This window comes from Lynx canadensis, chromosome C2, assembly GCF_007474595.2.
Source record: "Lynx canadensis isolate LIC74 chromosome C2, mLynCan4.pri.v2, whole genome shotgun sequence".
NCBI lineage: Eukaryota > Metazoa > Chordata > Mammalia > Carnivora > Felidae > Lynx > Lynx canadensis.
In genome coordinates, this window is record NC_044311.2 from 100,284,741 (window position 1) to 100,307,560 (window position 22,820).

The window sequence follows — 22,820 nt, forward strand, 5'->3', positions numbered from 1 at the left end:
AAAGAGATCCTCTTTCTCCACATCCTTGCCAACATCTGTTGTTGCCTGAGTTGTTAATGTTAGCCATTCTGACAGATATGAGGTGGTATCTCATTGTGGTTTTGATTTGTATTTCCCTGATGATGAGTGATGTTGAGCATTTTTTCATGTGTCGGTTGGTCATCTGGATGTCTTCTTTGGAGAAGTGTCTATTCATGTCTTTTGCCCATTTCTTCACTGGATTATTTGTTTTTTGAGTGTTGAGTTTGATAAATTCGTTACAGATTTTGGATACTAACCCTTTATCTGATATGTCATTTGCCAATATCTTCTCCCATTCCATCGGTTGCCTTTAGTGTTGCTGATTGTTTCCTTCGCTGTGCAGAAGCTTTTTATTTTGATGAGGTCCCAGTAGTTCATTTTTGCTTTTTTTTTTTTTTCCCTTGCCTCCAGAGACGTGTTGAGTAAGAAGTTGCTGCGGCCAAGGTTAAAGAGGTTTTTGCCTGCTTTCTCCTTGAGGATTTTGATGGCTTTCTGTCTTACCTTGAGGTCTTTCATCCATTTTGAGTTTATTTCTGTGTATGGTGTAAGAAAGTGGTTGAGGTTCATTTTTCTGCATGTCACTGTCCAGTTTTCCCAGCACCACTTGCTGAAGAGACTGTCTTTATTCCATTGGATATTCTTCCCTGCTTTGTCAAAGATTAGTTGGCTATACATTTGTGGGTCCATTTCTGGGTTCTCTATTCTGTTCCATTGATCTGAGTATCTGTCTTTGTGCCAGTACCATACTGTCTTGATGATTACACCTTTGTAATACAACTCAAAGTCCGGGATTGTGATACCTCCTACTTTAGTTTTCTTTTTCAATATTGCTTTGGCCATTTGGGGTCTTTTCTGGTTCCATACAAATTTTAGGATTGTTTGTTTTCACTCTGTGAAGAATGCTGATGTTATTTTGATAGGTATTGCATTGAATATGTAGATCGCTTTGGGTAGTATTGACATTTTAACAATATTGTTCTTCCTATCCAGGAGCATGGAATATTTTTCCATTTTGTGCGTGTGTGTGTCTTCTTCAATTTCTTTCATAAGCTTTCTATAGTTTTCAGTGTACAGATGTTTCACTTCTTTGGTTAGATTTATTCCTAGCTGTTTTATGGGTTTTGGTGCAATTGGAAATGGGATCGATTCCTTGATATCTCTTTCTGTTGCTTAATTATTGGTGTATAGGAATGCAACCGATTTCAGTGCATTGATTTTATATCCTGTAACTTTGCTGAAATCATGGATCAGTTCTAGCAGGTTTTTGGTGGAACCTTTTGGATTTTCCATATAGAGTATCCAATATAATGAACACTTAAAGAAGACATGTACAGTGGAAGTTTATAAAAGAATGAATATAACATGCTGAAAAGCATTATTGCTGCATTGTTCAGGCAAGGTTAATATAAAAAAAAGCAACATTGAGCAATTCAACCCAATGCCTGGATTTTTCCTCTTTAAATCCTCCAGGAAGGCAGAAACAATATATGCCTATGATGACCCAAAACCAGGAGGCCAACAGTGGGAGAAGGGGGTCAAAGTGTTGAACGGACTCATAGTGGACAACAAAGGCAAATTTTAGAATATATAATTTTTTAGTCACACATGAAGGAGATAAATATGAAATACTAATATGTGCAAAGGTGTATGCCAAGTACTGTGGGGAATAGCAAGATAAGTGGAATGGTGTTCCAATCCCCAGAGAGCTTCCTGTTAATTACACTTATATTCAGTACTTGCTTCTTTGCTGGGCTGCCTTGGCATTTACTTTGCCATTTGCTGGTCGTTCCTACCAGTAGCCTGTGTGTTGGTGTGTCCTGTGGCAAGAAAACAAGTCTAAGGAGATAAAGAGTTGGGGATTTAAACAGGTCCTGTGCTAACTGCCTGTGTCATTGCCTAAGAAAGAATTCTTTGAATAGAGAGCTTCTATTTATTAAGTGCTGTGCCAAGCATAGGTTTAAACATGTTACATGTACTACCAATTTAATGTTCTAAGAGTCCTGTGAGGTAAGTGCTATTATCTTCATTTTGCAGATGAGAAACGAAGAGGCACTAAGAGATTATAAACAGTTTACCCCATGTCACTTGAATAATAGATTACAGAGCTCCCATTCAAAGTTTAAGCTGCCTCACCATCCAACCAAAGAGATATAACTGTTTTCCTAAATCAGGTCTAAGCAGTGAATGTGTTGGTAAAAAATAAGAATTCAGGAGCTTGAATTACTTAGTTGTTTGGGCTGTAAAATACCACAGAATTACTGGTATCACAGAATTCTAGGATTGGTAGGAACTAATCAAATGACCAGATCTTAGTTGAGTCATTAATTCCTTCAGGAGGGTTTCCTGATTCCCCAAGACTATATTAAATGCCCCCCATTTGATGGATCCACAGTGCCCTACTGTTTATCATCTCCCCAGCAACACTTACTGCCCTTCACTACAATTGTTATTTTCATGTTTTACTCCACTTATCTGCTGGATCCTTGCGGGCAGAGATCCATATTCGTTTATGGTTTCTCCCCAGCTTTTAGCAAACATAATACGTTCAATAAATATTTTTAAGATTAGGAACAAATCAAGTCCTATATATGTTGGTGATTTTCCATGTAATTGCTACATTATTTTATTGAATCACAAAGAATTCAGTGACTTTCTTCTTTTCAATTATGCCTGTATCCTTGCAGCAGAGAAATTGTTCAAATTTCAGAGTAAGAACAGTATAATCAAGAGGAAGGACAAGGTACACCTTTGAATGCAAGTCACCAATGCCCTTCTATTTAAGGCATATTTTAAAGTGGGGCTTCAGACCCAAAGACAAAACCCTATCCTCTTTCTGGTGAAGATAATGAAAACCAAGGGACTTGCCTAAGCAAGACCAAATCACAGCATATAGATCTGAGCTGCCTCAATAAAAAGCCAGAAGAAACCTGGAGACAATGGGATACATGCTACCAAATTGTCTTTTGGGGTTTTATGACCACTGATTTTCCTAAGTACCCATAACTCTTTACCCACCACGTGTATATTCCCCCTAAGTTTCCCAACTACCTGCCCAGAAGGTAAAATCAAAGGAATAAGAGGATGTGTGAGACAGGCTGGATGTTTCATATCTACTTTCTCATTTAATTATCCCCGACTGGCATAAATATTTTTACATCTATTTTATAGAGCAAACAGGTTAGTGAGGTAATTTGTTTATTGCTTCACTAGGTAATGGGGGATCCAACATGAAAGCCTGGATGTATTTGAATTCCAAATATTTAAATCGTGTTATTCTTTCCTTCCCCAAACCTTGACCTCTCCATTATAAACCATGTTTCTCTGGGTTTTTTATACTCTAATGAGTGAGCCCCACAATCCAAATTCATAATTATATATCTACTTGTATCTACAACTTTGTGACTTGGACCTATGCTCATGAGAGTGCCCTAATCCCAGTTATCGATGGACAAAATTGTCTTGGTACTTTCTGATAATACTACATTATATCTATCCCCCAAATTTTAAAGCATATTTAATGATTGTTTCCCCCCCCCAGATATATGAGTCCTGAGACAATAAAGACTTATTCTGAAAGCAAAAAACTTCTTGCCTTTATTAGAAAAGTATTGCTCAATTGGGTGTACAATACTAAAAAGGAAAAAGGGATCCCATCAAGGTAAGTGATTTTAAATCTTACTAGAAGTGCTATTATATTGATTTTAAATTCCCTTTTAATTTTTTAAATTTATATCCTGGGAGCGCCTGGCTGACTCAGTCCATAGAGCATGTGACTCTTGATCTCAGGGTTGTAAGTTCAAGACCCACATTGGGTATGGAGATTACTTAAAAATAAAATATTTTACAAACTTTTTTTAATTATATCCTGAATAAATTGGAAAATATTTGGGGGTAGTTTATAAATAAATTACTTATATACATACAAAAAATTACTTGAAGAAAAAAAGAAACAGTATAACAACTTTTTTTATTATGGAAGTAAACTTCACATAACAAGATTAACCATTTTTAAGTGTATCATTCAGTGTTACTTAGTACATTCACAATGTTTGGCAACCATCATCTCTATCAAATTCCATGACATTTTTATTGCATCCAGTGTAAATTCAGCACTCATTAGTTACTCCCCAATCTCCCTGCTCCCCAGCTCCTGCATAGCACAAGTCTGCTTTGTCTCTATGAATTTACCTGTTCTGAATGTTTCATATAATTATAATCATACAATACATAGATTTTTGTTTCTGGCTTCTTTCACTCAGCACAATGTTTTCATCCACATGGTAGAATGTATCAGTAACATGAGTTTCATCCACTTTGTAGCATGTGTCAAGACTTTATTCCTTCCTATGGCTTAATTGTACAGATATATCATTTTCTTTATCTACTCATCATTGATGAACATTTGGGTTGTTTTCACCTTTCGGTTATTGTGAACAGTGCTGCTACGAACATTTATGTACAAGTATTTGAATACCTGCTTTCCGTCTTTTGGGTGTGCACCTAGGAATGAAATTGCTGGAGCATATCATAATTTTATGTTTAATTTATTGAGGAACCACCAAATTGCTCCATAGCTGTTATACAATTTCGAGATCAGGAAATATAAATCTATCAAATTTACTCTCTTTTTCAAGATTGGCATAATGATGTAGGTAGTTCCATATAAATTTTACGATGTGCTTAGTTCTGCAAAAAACAAAACCAAATGGCATTGAGACTTTCATAGGGATTTTGCACTGAATCTGCAGTATTGCCATCTAAACAATATGAAGGTTTCCAAATCATGAACTTGAGGTGACTTTTCATTTATTTAGGTCTTTAATTTCTTTCAGGAATATCCTGTAGTTTTTGGCAAATAAATCTTTGGTTAAAATTAATCCTACATATTTTTTTTTCTTTTTGATGCTATTATAAATGAAACTTTTCTCTTTTTTTAAATTTTAAGTTATTCATTTACTTTATTTATTTATTTTGAGAGAGAGAAAGAGGGCATGAGCAGGGGAGGAGCAGAGAGAGGGAGAGAGAGAGAATACCAAGCACATTCCACACTGTCAGCGCAGAGCCCTATGTGGGGCTCAGACTCACAAACTGCAATATTATGACCTGAGCCAAAGCCAGGAGCTGGATGCTTAACTGACTAAGCCACCCAGGTGCCCTGAAACTGTTAATTTCATTTTTGGATTGTCCATTCCTAGTATATGATTTTTGTATATTAACTTTGCATCCTGAGGCTTTGCTGAATTCATTGATTAGCTCTTCTGCTTTTTTGTGAATTTGCTAGCATTTTCTATATACGAGACTATGTCATCTATGAATAGAGATCATTTTGCTTCCTCTTTTCCAATTTGGATGCCTTTTATTTCTTTTCTTAGATGTAACTGGAAGAAATATAGACCCCTCTTCTCAATAAGAGTATCAAAGGTTATATGGCTCTCTTTAATCTACCATACTCAATAAATACTAGAAAGATATTTTCATATTATAGTTTTTTAAGCCTCCAATACTGACTAAAGCTACAACTTTCTGAGTAATTATTTTTGATGATGAAACTTGAAAGAGAGATTTTAAAAACTATAATTGATAGTGTACCCTGTAGGCTGTCTCTAAATATCATTCATCTCAAAGAAGTGCAGATTCTGGAGTCCCAATGGCTTGGTTTAGAATCTCAGTCTCTGCCATTTATTATCTGAATGAGCTTTTCAGTTCTCAACATCTGTGTCATATTCTAGAGGCTGATATGTAAGGCCTCTGACAAGGTAACTGACCCACAATGGGTACCAAAGTATGCCAGTTGGGTTCTCCTCTGTTCCTCCTGGGACTGTGGGAAAGAATGTATAGTGTGTTTATAAGCACCTAGTCCAGGGACTAGCACTGGGTAAGTACTTACCAGATAGGAGCATTTATTACTAAGTGCTGAATAACATTCCAATAATGTAAATATGTAAAAAATATGTGATGGAATCACAAACGTGAACAAGTCCAATCACCGAAAGAAACTGGATACAAAAACACACATAATTCTTAAAATTAAAAATTCAACTTAAATGATTCCGAATCGAACGAAAAGTGGGTATAGTGTATCTGTTTTAAGGGGACGCAACTAGAGCTGCACGAAGAAGAAGAAATGCCTAGAGCAATGACAAGGCTTCTGTGTCAGTATGAGGGCTCTGAGAGAAAAAGGTCAGGACACTGAGATCTAAAGTGGTAACACTTGGATGGATAGAGCTGAGCATCTTGAACCCCCACATGCTTGTGTATACGCTAACCTGGCAGAGGAGCCATCTTTTTTCCTGCTAGAGAATAGTAGCCTTCTGTCACCTTCAGTGCCCACAAATATATCACAAGGTAAAGCTTTTCTTTGTTTCCAGGTTATTCTCTACCACCTTTCATTGCTTCTAAGGTAATTTCCCGGGTCAGATCTCAACACGGTCAGAGGGGAAAATATAGTGCCTTCTTTAGGAGACTACAACTCATCTACTGAAGGAATTACAGGGCCTGACTAATACTACCAACTACTAGTAGAACATATAAGAGAATGGGTCTTGAGGGTATTGGACCACAAGGTTACAACATAAGGCCAGATTGGGGAGGATTTATTGGCATAGTGGTCTTATCCATGATGATTCAGGGTTCAACATTCTGCCAAGGACACTTGGAGCCGGTACTATTATACTCTTGGGATGGTTCTTTGAAGCTTGACCAGGCCAATAAATTACAGTAAATGAAGTGCAGATGATAAAAAATGGAATATTTAACTAGATCATTATATGAGAATGAAGGACCCACCACATGACTTTGCTCCCTGGAAAGGACCAGAGGACATTTAGTTTCACGAGGCAACACTGAGAAACTCAATGATAGATGTCTTCTGCAAGGCACGGTTGACAGTAGTGGGGGCTGCCATGGAATTCATCTTACCAGTATCGAAAGGATTTGGGAATAGCAGAAGACAGATGGCAGCACTTAAGTGTCAGAAGCAAGGTGAGCATACTTTCTTTTGTGGACAGCAAACCTGGAGTAGCGGTCAGAGTACCTTGACCTGGGAATGGTTAACAAATAATGTGTGTCAAAGGGCAATATAGACAAACAGTTAACTACATTTTACTTGACTTTTCTAAAGATAGAGAACTGGTGAGCAAAGGGATCAGATCAACTACTACAAAGGAAGATCATGATTCCCCACCCTTTCCTTCTGAGTCAGTTCTCAGAACCAGAGCCCTTGAGAAAGATCTACAGCAATACCACAAATACATGGGATAAATACTGCCTCAATCTTTTCTCAGATCGACCTTTAAGTCACTTTACCAGAGTTACTTTGCATTGAGAAAAAGAAAATACCCTGGGGAGCCTGGGTGGCTCAGTCGATTAAGTGTTCAACTTCGACTCAGGTCATGATCTCTCGGTCCATGAGTTCGAGCCCTGCATCGGGCTCTGTGCTGACAGCTCAGAGCCTGGAGCCTGTTTCAGATTCTGTGTCTCCCTCTCTGTCTGACCCTGCCCCGTTCATGCTCTGTCTCTCTCTGTCTCGAAAATAAATAAACGTTAAAAAAATTAAAAAAAAAAAAAAAAAAGAATACCCAGACTTTTTTAAAGACCATGGGATATGGCATTAGAAATGGTACTGACACCAAAGGCTTGAAATGTTGTTATAGCTCTCAAGTTAGACAGGAAGCTTTTAGGCCAGATAATATATGGGAGTCTCTGACCCAGTCTGTTTCATAATAATCCAGCAAGTCCACTGTGTGGTTATTTCCCTGAATCCCCGAATGTACAGATGGGATGAGTATATCAATGATATACAATGAGGGAATTACAGTCTTTTCAGTAAATGACATTGGGAAAACTGGACAGCTACATGCAAAATAATGAAACTAGACCACTATCTGACACCATACACAAAAATAATCTTGAAATGGACTAAAGTCTTGAATGTAAGACATGAAACCATAAAACTCCCAGAGGAAAACATGGGAGATACACTCCATGATAGCAGTCTTGGCAATGAGTTTTTGGATTTGACACCAAAAACAAAGTCAACAAAACCAAAAGTAAACAAGTGGTACTAGATCAAACTAAAAATTTTCTGCACATGGTCTCCTGGGTGGCTCAGTTGGGTAAGCATCTGACTCTTGATTTTGGCTCAGGCCACAATGATCTCACAGTCAGGGGATAGGCGTGGAGTCTGCTTAAGATTCTCCCTCTCTCTCCCTCTCTCTCTACCCCTCTGCCACTCATGTGTGTGCACGTGCTCGCTCTCTCTCTCTCTCTCTCTCTCAAAAATAAATAAATAGGGACACCTGGGTAGCTCAGTCAGTTGAGCATCCAACTTTGGCTTAGGTCATGATCTCATGGCTCATGGATTTGAGCCCCATGTCAGGCTCTGTGCTGACAGCTTAGAGCCTGGAATCCACTTTGGATTCTGTGTCTCCCTCTCTATCTACTCCCTTGCCCCTGCTCATACTCTGTCTCTCCTTCAAAAATAAATGAACATTAAAAAATATTTTTTAATTAAAAAATAAATAAAACAAGTGATCTTAAAATTAAAATAAATAAAAAATAAAAACCTTCTGCACAGAAAAAAAACAAAATTAAAAGCTATGGAGTGGGAGAAAATATTTGCAAATCATATATCTGATAAGGGGTTAGTAACTGATAGGTGTAAAGAACTCATACAATTCAATAACAACAACAATAAAAAAGCAAAACAACACCCTATTAAATAATGCTCAGAGGAAATAAATAGATACTTTTCCAAAGAAGACATACAAATGGTAAAAAAAAAGTACCTGAAAATGTGCTTAATATCACTACTCCTCAGGGGAATGCAAATCAAAATGCAATGAAATATCACCTCACACCTGTTAGAATGCCTATCATCAAAAAGACAAGAGATAGTACCTGTTGGCAAAGATGTGGAAAAAAAGGAACCCTTGTACACTGTTGATAAGTATGTAAACTGATGCAGCCACTATGGAAAGCAGCTTGGAGATTCCTCAAAATAATCAAAATAGAACTACCATATGATCTAGCAATCCAGTGAAAACTCCTTTCATATCCAAGGGAAATAAAAACAAGATATCAAAGAGATCTGTTCAATGCAACATTAATCACAGTAGCCAAGATATGAAAATAACCTAATTGTCCATCAGTGTATGATTGATTGAAGAAAATAAGGTATATGAGAATATTATTTGCCATGAGAAAGAAGGAAATCCTTCCCTTTGCAACAATTACAGATGGACGTCAAGGGCATTATGATAAGTGAAAATAAGCCCGAAAAAGACAACTGATATCACTAATGTGTTGAGTATACAAAAGAAAAAAATGAAAAAATCAACTCATAGAAATAGAGAATAGCAAAGTGGTTACCTGGTTACCAGCTGAGGGGTTGAAGAAATAAAGAAAGGATGGTAAAAGGTTACAAACTTTCAGCTAGAAGATGAATCGGGTCTGAGAATCTGATATAAGACACGGTGACTCTAGCTGAAAACCCTCAATAGTATAGTTGAAATTTGTTAAAGGAGTAGAACCTGAAAGGTCTCATCCCCCACAGAAGGTAATCATAGGACATGATGGATATGTTAATTCATTAGTGTGGGGACTCTTTTCACAATGTATACATTAAATCACCACGATGTACACTTTAAATATCTACAATTTTATATCTAATTATACCTCAATACAGCTGAAAGTTTAAAAAAGGTAAAAATAGCATTCTGGAGATAGAACTGAGATGGGAAGAATTTACAAGGCTTCGCTTATACTCTGGTTTCTCTTCAAATCATATAAATAGTACGCCTTTTAACAAGGCTTCACTCTATGGCTTCTCCCTCACACAGTCACTGCCAAAGGCTTTAGAGGTCCCTGGGAATGTGAAGACAGGATCATAATTTATTCCTAATGTCATCTTCAGGGTCTCAAATTGTAAAAGTTTCAGGTCCTGAGTAATACAGATCCACCTCTGAGAGTAGGGAGACCCACTACTTACCTAATCTGAATTCAGCAGCTGATTAATCACGTCACTTGAGTTTTAACAATATAATGCATTATTATATTACTTGAAAAATGAAAAAATAAAAATACATAAGTAAATCCTTGTATCCACAGTTCCACTCCCTGGCATACTTGGTACAGAAACTATTCTTCAAAACATATGCATGAATTTACATTTTTTGGTGAAGTGTGGATGTATACTATTCCACTACCACACCTCCTGGGATTTTTTTCCCTCAGATTTTATGCCTTGACAAAGAAAGATGCTCATGACACATTGTTAAGAGAAAAGAAAAAAAAATTACAGAACAAAACGTATAATTTCTTTTGTGTTTATAGATAATGATTACATTTAGAACAGTATTCAAACTATTAATCATAGTCATCTCCGGAAGGTGGAAGGGATTGACTTTGTTTTATGATTTTTTTTAATGTTTGTTTACTTATTTGTCTGTTTATTTTTAATGTTTATTTCTTTTTAAGAGAAAGAGACAGAGCACGAGTGGGGGAGGGGCAGAGACAGGAGGAGACAATCCAAGCAGGCTCCAGATTCCAAGCTGTCAGCACAGAGCCCTATGCAGGGCTGGAACCCACACACCATGAGATCATGACCTGAGCCGAAGTGGGGGGCTTCACTGACTGAGCCCCCCAGGCGCCCCAATGTTTATTTATTTTTGACAGAGAGACAGGGGCGGGGGGGGGGAGGGGAGGGCACTGAGAGAGGGAGACACAGAATCTGGAGCAGGGTCCAGGCTCTGAGCTGTCAGCACAGAGCCCAATGCAGGACTCGAATTCACAAACTATGAGATCATGACCGGATCTGAAGTCGGAAGCTTGACTGACTGAGCCACCCAGGTGCCCCTGTTTTATGATTTTTTAAAATACTTTCAGTTTGCATTATTCCCCATCTGTGACCAAAAGTATTTCTATTAAAAGTAAAAGTGAATGAAAGTTGACGAAGGTGGGGGAAAAAGAAAGGAAATCAGCCTGAAGACATTTAGCAGAGGAGGAAATTAAAAGGACAGCATCTGAAGTGGGATGCCAGAAAGTGTTAGGGAGTGACTGTTCCTACCCAGAACTAAGCTGGCTTCTGTGCTATAGATGATTAGAACATAGCTGAGCATATAATGAAAATAATTCCGTATAATTATTTTATCAGATAAAACTTATTTTTTTTTTTTGCAGACATTGCTTTCTTCAGTCATGCCATAAAATCGTATTTACTAATGAATTTGAGTATGTTGGATATCTTGTGATAATGATGAATATGTTTCCGATTACAATTTCTTGGATACCTGAATTAAATGATATCTATGAGCATGAATTAAAATATTCTAACTACCTTTTTCTTACGTTTTATATCATGGAGGCCCTACTTAAGGTAATCCAAAATTGTGTGTGTATGTGTGTGTGTATGTGCATGAACATGCTATATGTCTCACAGAGAGATTCCCTAACTTCATTTTTCAGCATTAGCTACACACAATTTTCTAAAGGAGTATGTGAAATTCTCTTTCACTTCTCAAACAAATAAACTTTAATTTTTAAAGGTAAATTTTTGGGGCGCCTGGGTGGTTCAGTTGGTTTAGCATCCGACTTCAGCTCAGGTCACAATCTCACCGTCCATGGGTGTGAGTCCCGCATCAGGCTCTGTGCTGACAGCTCAGAGCCTGGAGCTTGCTTCAGATTCTGTGTCTCCCTCTCTCTCTGCCCCTCCCCTGCTCGCGCTCTATCTCTCAAAAATAAATAAAACGTTAAAGGTAAGTAAATTTTTAAGGCAACTCAATAGCCAACATCCATACTTTAAGAACTGATTTTGTATTTGCAAAAATAAATTTCAAAATGGTGTGTGTTGAAGGGAGTTTCAAAGATGTTGGCAGTGTTCTTAAACTTAGCAGGGTAGTAGTGTTCATTTTATTTTTTTAATACTAGATAGATAAACAGATAGGTAGAGTGATACATATCTCTGTAAACTTGAAAAACATTTCATGATTTGATTTTTAAATCAAATATAAAGGTAGTTGTAAAATGAGGAAATAAACCCCCACAAATTGATTATAGTATTGTGTCATATGGATCGAAAAGTGGAGGTTGAGTATGTGAGTACATAGCTTGATGAACAAAAATAAGGGAAAAGTCAGAAGCAACACTAGGACACCCACAAGAAACATCACTCCCAGTGACTGGAGCTTAGGGATGGGTTGGTCAGCATGGTGATTGGAAAGGTGTTAGATTTGCATGAAGGATATGGAATATGAGATAGGAGATGTGGACGTAAAGAATAAAGAGCTTCACACACCATGCCTATCTCATTCACTTCCCTGGCATCAACTACCATTTATAGTCTAATGACTTCCCAATTCAGTTCCCTGCTCAGATTTCATCAAGAACCTCAGATCATATAGACAACTGATGACTGGATCTCCCCAACAAAATACTGTGCAAACATCTCAAACAGCATATTCTTAACAAACTTATCTTCTGTAAGCCTACTCTCCCTTCAAAATTCCACTGGAAATCCAATTTCCCAGGCTTGAATCCAGTCATTTTTAATACTTCCCATTCTTTTAGCTATAGTAGGTTTTCTGAAACAAAGAGGGAATGAAAGAATGAACTGTCATAAAATAGTAAGGAATTTTGAATATTTTCCCCCTTGGAATGGATGCTTCAATATTCCAACCATTTTAATTTCAAGTTAATATGATTATTTACTAGTATTTCAGACAAGTAGTCTTAAGGTAGATCAGAGAAAAAAATCTAATGAGTGATATTTCAGTTATTGTAGAAAATGTTGCAGTAAAAGCAAAAACAAACAAGATAATGTGTTGTTGTTTTTTTTAAATCAACAGATGGCTGCAATGAGGAAGGAATATTTTTCACATACCTGGAATCTATTTGAGTTGACAATTACATTAGTTGGCATCATAGATGTAATTCTTATTGAGACAAATTACATTACTTATACTTTTGAATTTATTCAAACTCTAATCTTTTTTAAAATTGTTCGATTTTTTCGCATACTACGTATTTTAAAGGTAAAGAACTATAAAATCATTCATTTTCAAATTCTAATGACTGCTTCATGAAATATGGACTAAAGTTTACTAGTTTTATGGCTTCCACTTTCTATTGGAATGATGTTTATATTTCAAATGTTATATCCCTTTCACAAATTAAATTTTGTAACAGTGTTTTATGAGTATCCAAATTATATTTGTAGTTTACTTAGCATATGAAAGTATAGAAATGTTCATCACAGCTTTTCCTTGAATAGAGAGTACATGACAAATTCCGTATTAATGTAAATATAAACTAACCCCAAAATTATGTATATTTTTATAGATACCTGGTATAGATACCTGGTATAAAATCAACAAAACAACCATGCAAACCATTCACAGTGACAAAACAAATAGTATAAATTCATACACATCACAAAACCAAAAAATGCACATTTCATGTTATATAAATTCATAGTAATATAAAATCACAGCATCAAAATGACCTTTGATTGTCTAATACACCTTTCTATGACAAGTATGATATTTTTTCTATACAGTTATTTCAATGACATGAAACTCACTCATCACAAAGCATATGAAGTGTGTATATGGATACAGATATACTCTCCCTCTCTCTCACCACCTCTCTCTCTCTTCATCCACAAATAAGGTACATACACATACAAGCACTGTGAGAGATACAAGGCTAAGTAAAACATAGGTCATCTAGAAATAAAACTAATAGGTTAGAATCTTTACATTTAAAGTTTTCTTACATAATGCTTAAAAAATAATTATGCTACCAAGAGAAATAACTAGGTCTAAAAGTATGCAACTCGTAGCTTTTCCAGTTTTACTACTAAATGAGACCGTAAGTAATGCTAGTGTGCAATTTGACCTAAGGAAGGCAAGTAAAGTGTATTCAGTGACTACTTAAGTCTTTCTGATGGGAAGATACGCAGAGTCTACCAAATATTTTAAATGAAAAAAACTGGTAAACAACTTAAGAAAAGTTTGTATATATATTCAGGAAACTCTGAACTCTTATCTTATGTCAGATGATAGTCCTTGCAACATGAAGACAAATTATCTGTACTCTCTACCCCCAGAGAACTCATTGTAGAAGGGAAATGATATGTCATCTAGATGTTCCAATGTTATATTGTAGAATATACAAGTGAAAAACAGAGTCTGTACACAACGCTAATGAGATTTAAAAAAAAAAAAGACTTCCTTTATTAGGTGATACTTGTGATACTTGAACTGAATCTTGAAAGATGAACATAAACTAGCTCTTCTAGGATTAATGGCAGGTGGTTGGAAGGCAGACTATGGAGGTTATGGAGCATAGACAGGGCACCAGAAATAGCCAACTCTACTGAAGTGAGGGGATTGCTCAGTGGTAAGAGATAATCTGGAAATGTAAACTTCAGCAAAGAAACAATGAGAAGTTAATGGTGGGGTCACACAAGAAGCATAATTGTGGTGGGTTCTAACCCCCAAATAAACCTTCTAGCAAGAAGATTAGTAGGAGATTTTGCAGGTAAAATAGCAATACTTTATAGACATTTTTTGACTTAAGCCCAAAAGATTAATTGCTTTGTTTTCCAAGAAGTTAAGCCAGTTGAAAATAACATCCAGTTCTCTATAAGGGACATAAGTAAAGAGGAAAGTCATCACTTCACATAGGTGCCCAATGTTATTAGTTACTAGGAAATAGCTGTAGTCATGAAGTTATAAAGTTATCATGAATAAAATAACTAAGAACCTCGACAGGTTACTATAGTTACCGTTGAAAGAATGTTATTTCTTAGCATTATCTACTTTAGGTAAACTAATAGACATATAATTAACTAAATGTATACAATTTATACTAAATAGTAGTTCTGCTTTTTTCAGCTCATAACCCCCAAGTTGCTGCAAATAATAGATAAAAAGATGAGTCATCAGCTATCCTTTAAATATGCTATACTAAAAGGTTATATCCAAGGTGAAGCAGACATAATGACTATAATTGATCAAATTTCAAGTTCTAAGCAAGTTAAACAGGTGAGAAAAACTTTAAATACTAAGGAGAGGGTTTATTCCTCCAGTCCCTCTGTTGCCCCACCCATTATGTTCTCTGTCTCTATGTGTAGGTGTGGTCCCTGACTCCTGATTCCCTGAGTGATTTCTGTAAAAACTTAAACTAGTCTACACCTGTATTACTCAAATGCCTCCTTACTGAAATGTCTGTGCCACAGTAGCAAGTCATGAGACTTTTGCAACCCACCTTTTCATTCTTGTGGAAGCTCTTGTGAAGCCTGTGTGCAGTGGGTAGTTCCCTCCTGATCCAAGTTGCAGGATCTTTCAGCTATAGCTGTGCTCAACAGGAAACACTAGAGGATGAGACGTGATGGCAGTGTTGATCAACCAGAACTTCCTCATAGTTCCCAAAGGCTCCCCTCCTGTCTATATGCCTCATTTCCCCACGGTAAATAGTAATAGAAGCAAAGGTTGGGGATCTGGAAACTGGGAAGAGTAATAATAACTCATCTAGAAGGAAACCTTGTCTAATTCTTTCATTACACAGTTAAGGGGGGGGGGGAGCCAAGAGAGGTTGAATGATTATGCTCAAAGTCACATAGGTAGTAAACAGCAAAGAGAATTCTAGGGCCTAAGTTCTAGATTTTAGTTTTCTTTTTTCTTTCTTTTCTTTTTCCTTTTCTTTTTTCTTTCTTTTTTTTTTTTTTTTTTTTTTTTTTTTTTTTTTTTTAGTGAGCTCTACACCCAATGTGTGGTTCCAACAGTTGCATGCTCTACTGACTGAGCCAGCCAGACACCCCCTAGATTTTGTTTTTTACTGTTTTGACTGAGGCAGACTAACACTACATTCTCACAAGTTTGTCAGCTATGTGAAACATTTACCTTTCAAGGCAATTTAGAACATCTAAATTCTGTGTAATGTACCCAAATCTTGATAGTCAGGAAAATTGAACTGATGATATGTAGTAGAACACAAAAGTATCTTTCCTTTCTTTATCACCTGGAACTTTAAAACTGTTTTCTTGGCGGTGCCTGGGTGGTTCAGTCGGTTGAACATCCGACTCTTGGTTTCTACTCAGGTCATGATCTCACGGTTCATGGCTTCAAGACCCACATCAGGCTCTGAGCTGACAATGAGGAGCTTGCTTGGGATTCTCTCTCTCCCTCTCTCTCTGACCCTCCCCTGCTCATGCTGTCTCTGTCTCTCTCAAAATAAATAAGCATAAAAAAATAAATAAATCAAACTGTTTTCCTGAATTTTGTTACCTTTTCTAACCTGGAAAAGGATATTTAGCCCTGGAATTTGAGAATACACAGTAGGAAATATAAAAGGACCTGAATCTCTAAGATGTTGTCTGGTTTTAGTCCCTACTGCTCTCACACAGCTTGGCCAAACATTTTACCTCACTTAAGATTGAAAGCTTCCCCTGTATCCCCAACTTAGAGGCTTTAATAACATTGAAGAGGAAAATATCTACCATGTGTGTGTGTTTCAGAATCAATAGTAACCTAAAGCAAGTTACTTTTAGAGAAAAAAAATATGACTTGCCTTCAGGCTTCTCAAAATCAACCTGTTATGCCACTTTTTACTCTCTCTACCACTCTTCCTGGAGCAAATTAAGGTTATTGCACAAAACTCAGTTCTAATCCCTAAAAAGCTCCCCATCATATTTTTCTTTCAAGTTATTAGGTTAAAAATCCATCAGCTGCAAATGTAAAGACATTTTATAACAGCTTGTTTTCCAATGGGGATAATGCTTCTTTTATTTCGTAGATATTATTAAGGAGGATAATGAAGAATACAGGACATGCTCTGAAAGAGCTAGGTAGGTAACCCTCGTTCTAAAGATTAAGCACAACCATCTCTTATTATCATTACTTCTGAAAGGCAGTTGTTTTGACAACTAAACCGATTGTTAAGGCAACATATTTATTACTAATAATAAAGTGAGTAACTTCAACAATCAACATGATCATATCTTTGGCTGCATGGGTTTAGTGTAATATTACCTCTCCACGCTTGTTCTTTCTGCCTTATACCCCAATGAAGACCTTTTAATTCCTCTTTAAAGGAAACACATTAGCACTGCATGTTTATACACACTATTATCACCTTATAAATTCTATTTTCTTACAAACCAAAAGTACATATACCTCCCTGAGCAATACAGGGGAAAAAGTTACTTTTTCTCTCCACTTGCCATAGAGTTGTCATGTGAAGATTTAGTTTTATAAGTTGAAATCACAACCGAGCTTCACAGATCTCTGATATGTCTCCTGGAAGGCTCTATGCCTAAACATGGCACCAGCTTATTCCCTGAGTCATGCCACATCATGCTACTAGTAGAGGATTAATACTGGAAGTGGGACAGACACACTCCTATAGTATTGTGTTCATGTGTGAGGAGAAGGAGGGGGGTTGATACCAGATGGTGGGCAGTAAAAGGGTACAGCAAGCATGAGAATGGAACTGGACTTGAGAGATCTTGCACGGCAGATAGTCATCAAGCCAGACAAGAAGTCATCACCAAGGAAAAGCCCAAATGTAGAATCTAAGTGAATGAAACTCTGTGGGCATTTAGGAATCCAGATAAGACAGGCAGAAGAGCATAGATGGATGAGTCATCTAGACGCACAGGCATGCTGGGTGGGCAATGAGCCAGGATGAATGAGAGGACTTAATCAGAAGCCATATCTAAGTGCACAGTTTGTAGTCAAAAATCCTAATTCAAACAGAATGGAAAAGCGGGACATAAATCCCAGACCTAGAAACCAGAAGAGCCTCTCAGTGTTCCATGCAAGTGGATCAGTGTAATTGCTAATCCTACGACTGGGGCTGTCTGTCCTTCCTCGTGGGCATAGGTGTAAGTACAAGCCGACAAGAAAATGGTAAACAGAACTATGCTGCTGCTGGTGAATTATGATTGATTGCAGAGGACTCATCAGGGAGATATATATTTCTCTGTGTTGAGGGTTGTACTCCATGGATTTAGAGCAAAAATATTGAGCTTATTGTCCACATGAAATATTTAAATAATGTTCTTATTTTTTCTGAAAATATTGTGTTATTTTTCAGGCTACTTAGAGTATGATCACCCAGAAATTGCTATTACTATGAAAACAAAGGAGGAGATTAATGTCATGCTCAATTTGGCTAGAGAAATTGTTAAGGTTTTTAGGTCAAAAGGGATTATTCATAAAATCGAAGGTTCTGAAATTAATAAGGTAAGGTAGCATATTTTAAAAACAAATATACTTTCTTGATATATAGTCATCCATGATCTTCAAATCTACTTTTGATTTTCCATTACAGACCATCTCTGGTATATGAATATCCACATTAAAATAATTGTCTAAAGAAAAGCACATACCATAAAGCATTTCCTTCTTGAATTCCAGTGGTCAGCTTTTCTTTCCATTTCTTGCCAAAGTGAGGGACCATCTCTTTCTATGCTTTGCTCCCAAATCAAGGGTATGATAAAACTACTCCTCACTAGGCTAGAGTGGGTATCAATATTTTCCTGGGAATTATCTGTGCCACCGAAACAGCTTTTCCCATAGAATTCCATGATTTATAAGAACACCCAACTATAGGGTGAAAAATAACTACATTTCCTTTCTCTAAGTTATTTATTAGTACCATGACATATAAAAATATAGAGGGTCCCACTAATTCCATAAGTAGAAAATTTATTCCCCAATTGGGAACCGTATAAAAAAAATCCAAAAGCTATTATGCTTGTGAATACATATACAAAACTTTTAAACATAATAGTAGCTAATTGAATCTTGTAACATATTAAAAGTTTAGTAAGTATATATTATTAGTAAGTAATATATATTATATATTAAATATATATTAGTAAGTAATATACTATGACTAAGAAGGTTTTAGCTCATAAAATAGCTATAGAACTTATTCAAAGATTTAAAAAGAAGAAAAAACATTTGATAAAATTCATTGTTCAAAATATTTTTAAAAATTCTTACAGGGGCGCCTGGGTGGCGCAGTCGGTTAAGCGTCCGACTTCAGCCAGGTCACGATCTCGCGGTCCGTGAGTTCGAGCCCCGCGTTGGGCTCTGGGCTGATGGCTCAGAGCCTGGAGCCTGCTTCCGATTCTGTGTCTCCCTCTCTCTCTGCCCCTCCCCCGTTCATGCTCTGTCTCTCTCTGTCCCAAAAATAAATAAACGTTGAAAAAAAAAAAATTCTTACAAGACTAATAAATAGCATCTTTAATCCAATAAAGAGTTTCTATTAAAAATTTAAAACGAACATAGTATTAGATGTCAAAACACTTATAAGTATACCATTTAAAGTCAGGAAAAAGAAGTCTTAGCCAGGTCAAGAAAAAAAAAAGGAAATTGAGAGATAAAATTTTGGGGAAAAGGAAAAGACAGTTATTATATCTTGATGGTTTAATTTAAAATCCTAGAGAATTAATAGGCTTAATAAGATATATTAAGCCTAATAATATAGGCTTAATAAGATAAATTATAGAATATTCAGAAATACTATCAACATTCAAAATTCTTCCCCAACTAAAGAAAATATAGAAAAATATTCTATTCACAGTATTAATTAAAAACTAAATCCTTAAGTGTGAACCTAACATTAAATATATAACACTTATGTGGCAAGAACTGAAAGGCATATTTGAACATGTAGAAAAAAAATCAGTCACATTGAAGACAAAACAATGGGAATTATCATATTTGAGGAACAGAAAGAAAAAGACTGAAGAAAAGTGAACAAAATCTAAGGGACTTGTGCGATCCAACATATGCACTGTGGGAATCTCACAAGGAGAGAGAGAGATAGGGACAGAGGGAATATTTGAAGAAATAATGGCTGAAAACTTCCCAAATTAGATGAAAGACATAAATATTAACATTCAAGAAGGTCAATACATTCCAAGTTGGATGAACTCAAAAAAACCCACACCAAGACACATTGTAATCAAGCTGTCAAAAGACAAAGTGAAAATTTTTAAATCAGCCACAGAGAAGCAACTCATCACACATGAGCAATCCTCAATACAATTATTATCAGATTTCTCATCAGAAACTTCAGAGATCAGAAAGAAGCAGGCTGATATATTCAAAGTGCTAAAAGAAAAAAAACACTATCAACCAAAAATCCTATATCCAGCAAAACTGTCCTGCAGAAGTGAGGGAGAAATTAAGACATTCCCAGGTGAACAAAAGTGGAGGGAGTTTATTATGACTAGATCTTCCCTGAAAGAAATGTTAAAAGGAGCCCTACAAATTGAAAGAGCAGAAGACAATAACTGGAACCCATATGAAGAAATAAAGATCTTAGTAAAGATAACTACATGGGCAATGATAAAAGATAATATTATTGTAATAATTTTTTTGCAACTCCACTTTTTTTTTTGTTTTCTACATGATTAAGAGACTAGAACATTTGAAACAATTATTAGTCTAAAAGCTAACATTATGATAATGTTGGCTTGTAAGTCTATATGTTGTTTCCTACATCATATAAGAGACTACGCATTTAAAAACATATATATTTTGGACACACAACGTATAAAGATATAAATTTGTAACAACAGAAAGGAGTGTGGATGGAACTATTGAAGGGGCAGAGTTTTATATGTCATGAAAGTTAAGCTGATATACATTTAAATTAGAGTACTACACTCTAGGGTGTTAAATGTAATCATCATGGAAATTAAAAGGTAAATAACAAAGAATATACCCAAAAAATAAATGAGAAAGGAATTTAATTGTTTCACTCCAAAAAAAAAAAAAAAAAACAAAAAAAAACAAAAACAAACAAACAAAACAAAACAAAACAAAAAAACCCTACGTGCAAAAGAAGCCAGTATGTAGGAAATAAAGGACAAAAAGCTGTATGTAGGAAAAATAGTAAAATAATGGAAGTAACTGTTCCCTTATAAGTACTTTAAATATAAATGGATTTGACTCTCCAAACAAAACACAAAGATTGGCAAAATAGACAAAAAACATGATCCAACTATATGACGTTCCTGGGAAACCTTGATATCCTCATGCAAAAGAATGAAGTTGCACCGCTACCTGACACCATTTACAAAAATTAACTCAAAATGAATCCATGACCTAATGTAAGACCTAACACTGTAAAACTCTTAGAAGAAAATAGAGGGCAAAATTTCATGATACTGTATTTGACAATAAGTTATTAAAATAACATCAAAGGCACGGGCAACAAAAGAAAAAAATAGAAAACGTGGACTTCATCAAAATTAGAAAATTAAAAAAAAAAGGTACATTATGACCTTCATGTGCATCAAAAGGCACTATCCCCAAAATAAAAATGCAACAAACAGAATAGGAGAAAATATTTGCAAATCATGTATTGGATAAGGAATTAATATACAGAATATATAGAGAACTCTTGAAAGTCAACAACAAAAACCAAGCAGCTCAATTCAAAAATAGGCAAAGGACTTGGATAGATATTTTTTTCAAAAAAGATACACAAATAACCAATAAACACACGAAAAGATGCTCAACATTTCCTTAATTATTAAGGAAATGCAAATCAAAACTACAATGAAATCTTCATACCAATTAAGATGAGTATCATCAAAGAAACCAAAACCAAAAACCCTGTACATCATTGGTGGGGATGTAAAATGGTACAGCCACTGTGAAAAACAGTATGGCACTTAAGAAGAATTTCCCTAAGTTTTAGCAATTCCACTTCTGAGAATATACTTTAAAAAACTGAGAGTAGGATCTCAAAGAGATCCCAGGGGCATTCCTTTGTTTTTGTTTTTGTTTTTATTCTCAAGTTAGTTAACATACAGTGTAGTCTTGGCTTCAAGAGTAGAACCCAATGATTCATCTCTTACATAAGACACCCAGTGCTCATCCCAAAAAGTGCTCCTTAATGCCTGTCACCCACTTAACCCACCCCCTACCCACATCCTCCCCATCAACCCTCAGTTTGTTCTCTGTATTTAAGAGTCTCTTATGGCTTGTCTCCCTCTTTGTTTTTATCTTATTTTTCCTTCCCTTGCCCTATGTTCATCTGTTAAGTTTCTCAAATTCCACATATGAGTTAAATCATATATCTCTCTGATTTATTTCACTTAGCATAATACCCTCTAGTTCCATCCACGTTGTTGCAAATGGCAAGATTTCATTCTTTTTCATACCAAGTAGTATTCCATTGTATATGTATATACCACATCTTCTCAACCAATTCATCAATTGATGGACATTTGGGCTCTCTCCATAATTTGGCTATTGTTGATAGCACTCCAGCAGCATTGTTTACACTAGCTAAGAAAAAGAAGCAATCGAAGTGTCCACTGATGGATGAATGGGTAAGCAAAATGTGGTATATACTCAGAATGGAATACTATTCAGCCTTTTAAAAAAGAAGAAAATTCTGGGGCGCCTGGGTGGCGCAGTCGGTTAAGCGTCCGACTTCAGCCAGGTCACTATCTCGCGGTCTGTGAGTTCGAGCCCCGCGTCAGGCTCTGGGCTGATAGCTCAGAGCCTGGAGCCTGTTTCCGATTCTGTGTCTCCCTCTCTCTGCCCCTCCCCCGTTCGTGCTCTGTCTCTCTCTGTCCCAAAAATAAATAAACATTGAAAAAAAAAAATTTTTTAAAAAAGAAGAAAATTCTGGGGCGCCTGGGTGGCTCAGTCCGTTAAGCGTCCGACTTCAGCTCAGGTCACGATCTTGCGGTCTGTGAGTTCGAGCCCCGCGTCGGGCTCGGCTGATGGCTCAGAGCCTGGAGCCTGCTTCTGATTCTGTGTCTC

General features: G+C 36.3%; 1 protein-coding gene across 1 annotated transcript in view; it reads left to right on the forward strand.

The window, feature by feature from the left end:
- Positions 1–22,820, forward strand: part of SLC9C1 (solute carrier family 9 member C1) — an 87,302-nt gene that overhangs the window by 40,451 nt on the left and 24,031 nt on the right. Inside the window, exons 14-19 of the mRNA XM_030330087.1 lie at positions 3,560–3,679; positions 11,200–11,395; positions 12,864–13,049; positions 14,916–15,065; positions 16,816–16,867; positions 18,118–18,266. Of these exons, the coding sequence (XP_030185947.1) occupies positions 3,560–3,679; positions 11,200–11,395; positions 12,864–13,049; positions 14,916–15,065; positions 16,816–16,867; positions 18,118–18,266 (853 nt within the window). The remainder of the gene's footprint in view (positions 1–3,559; positions 3,680–11,199; positions 11,396–12,863; positions 13,050–14,915; positions 15,066–16,815; positions 16,868–18,117; positions 18,267–22,820) is intronic.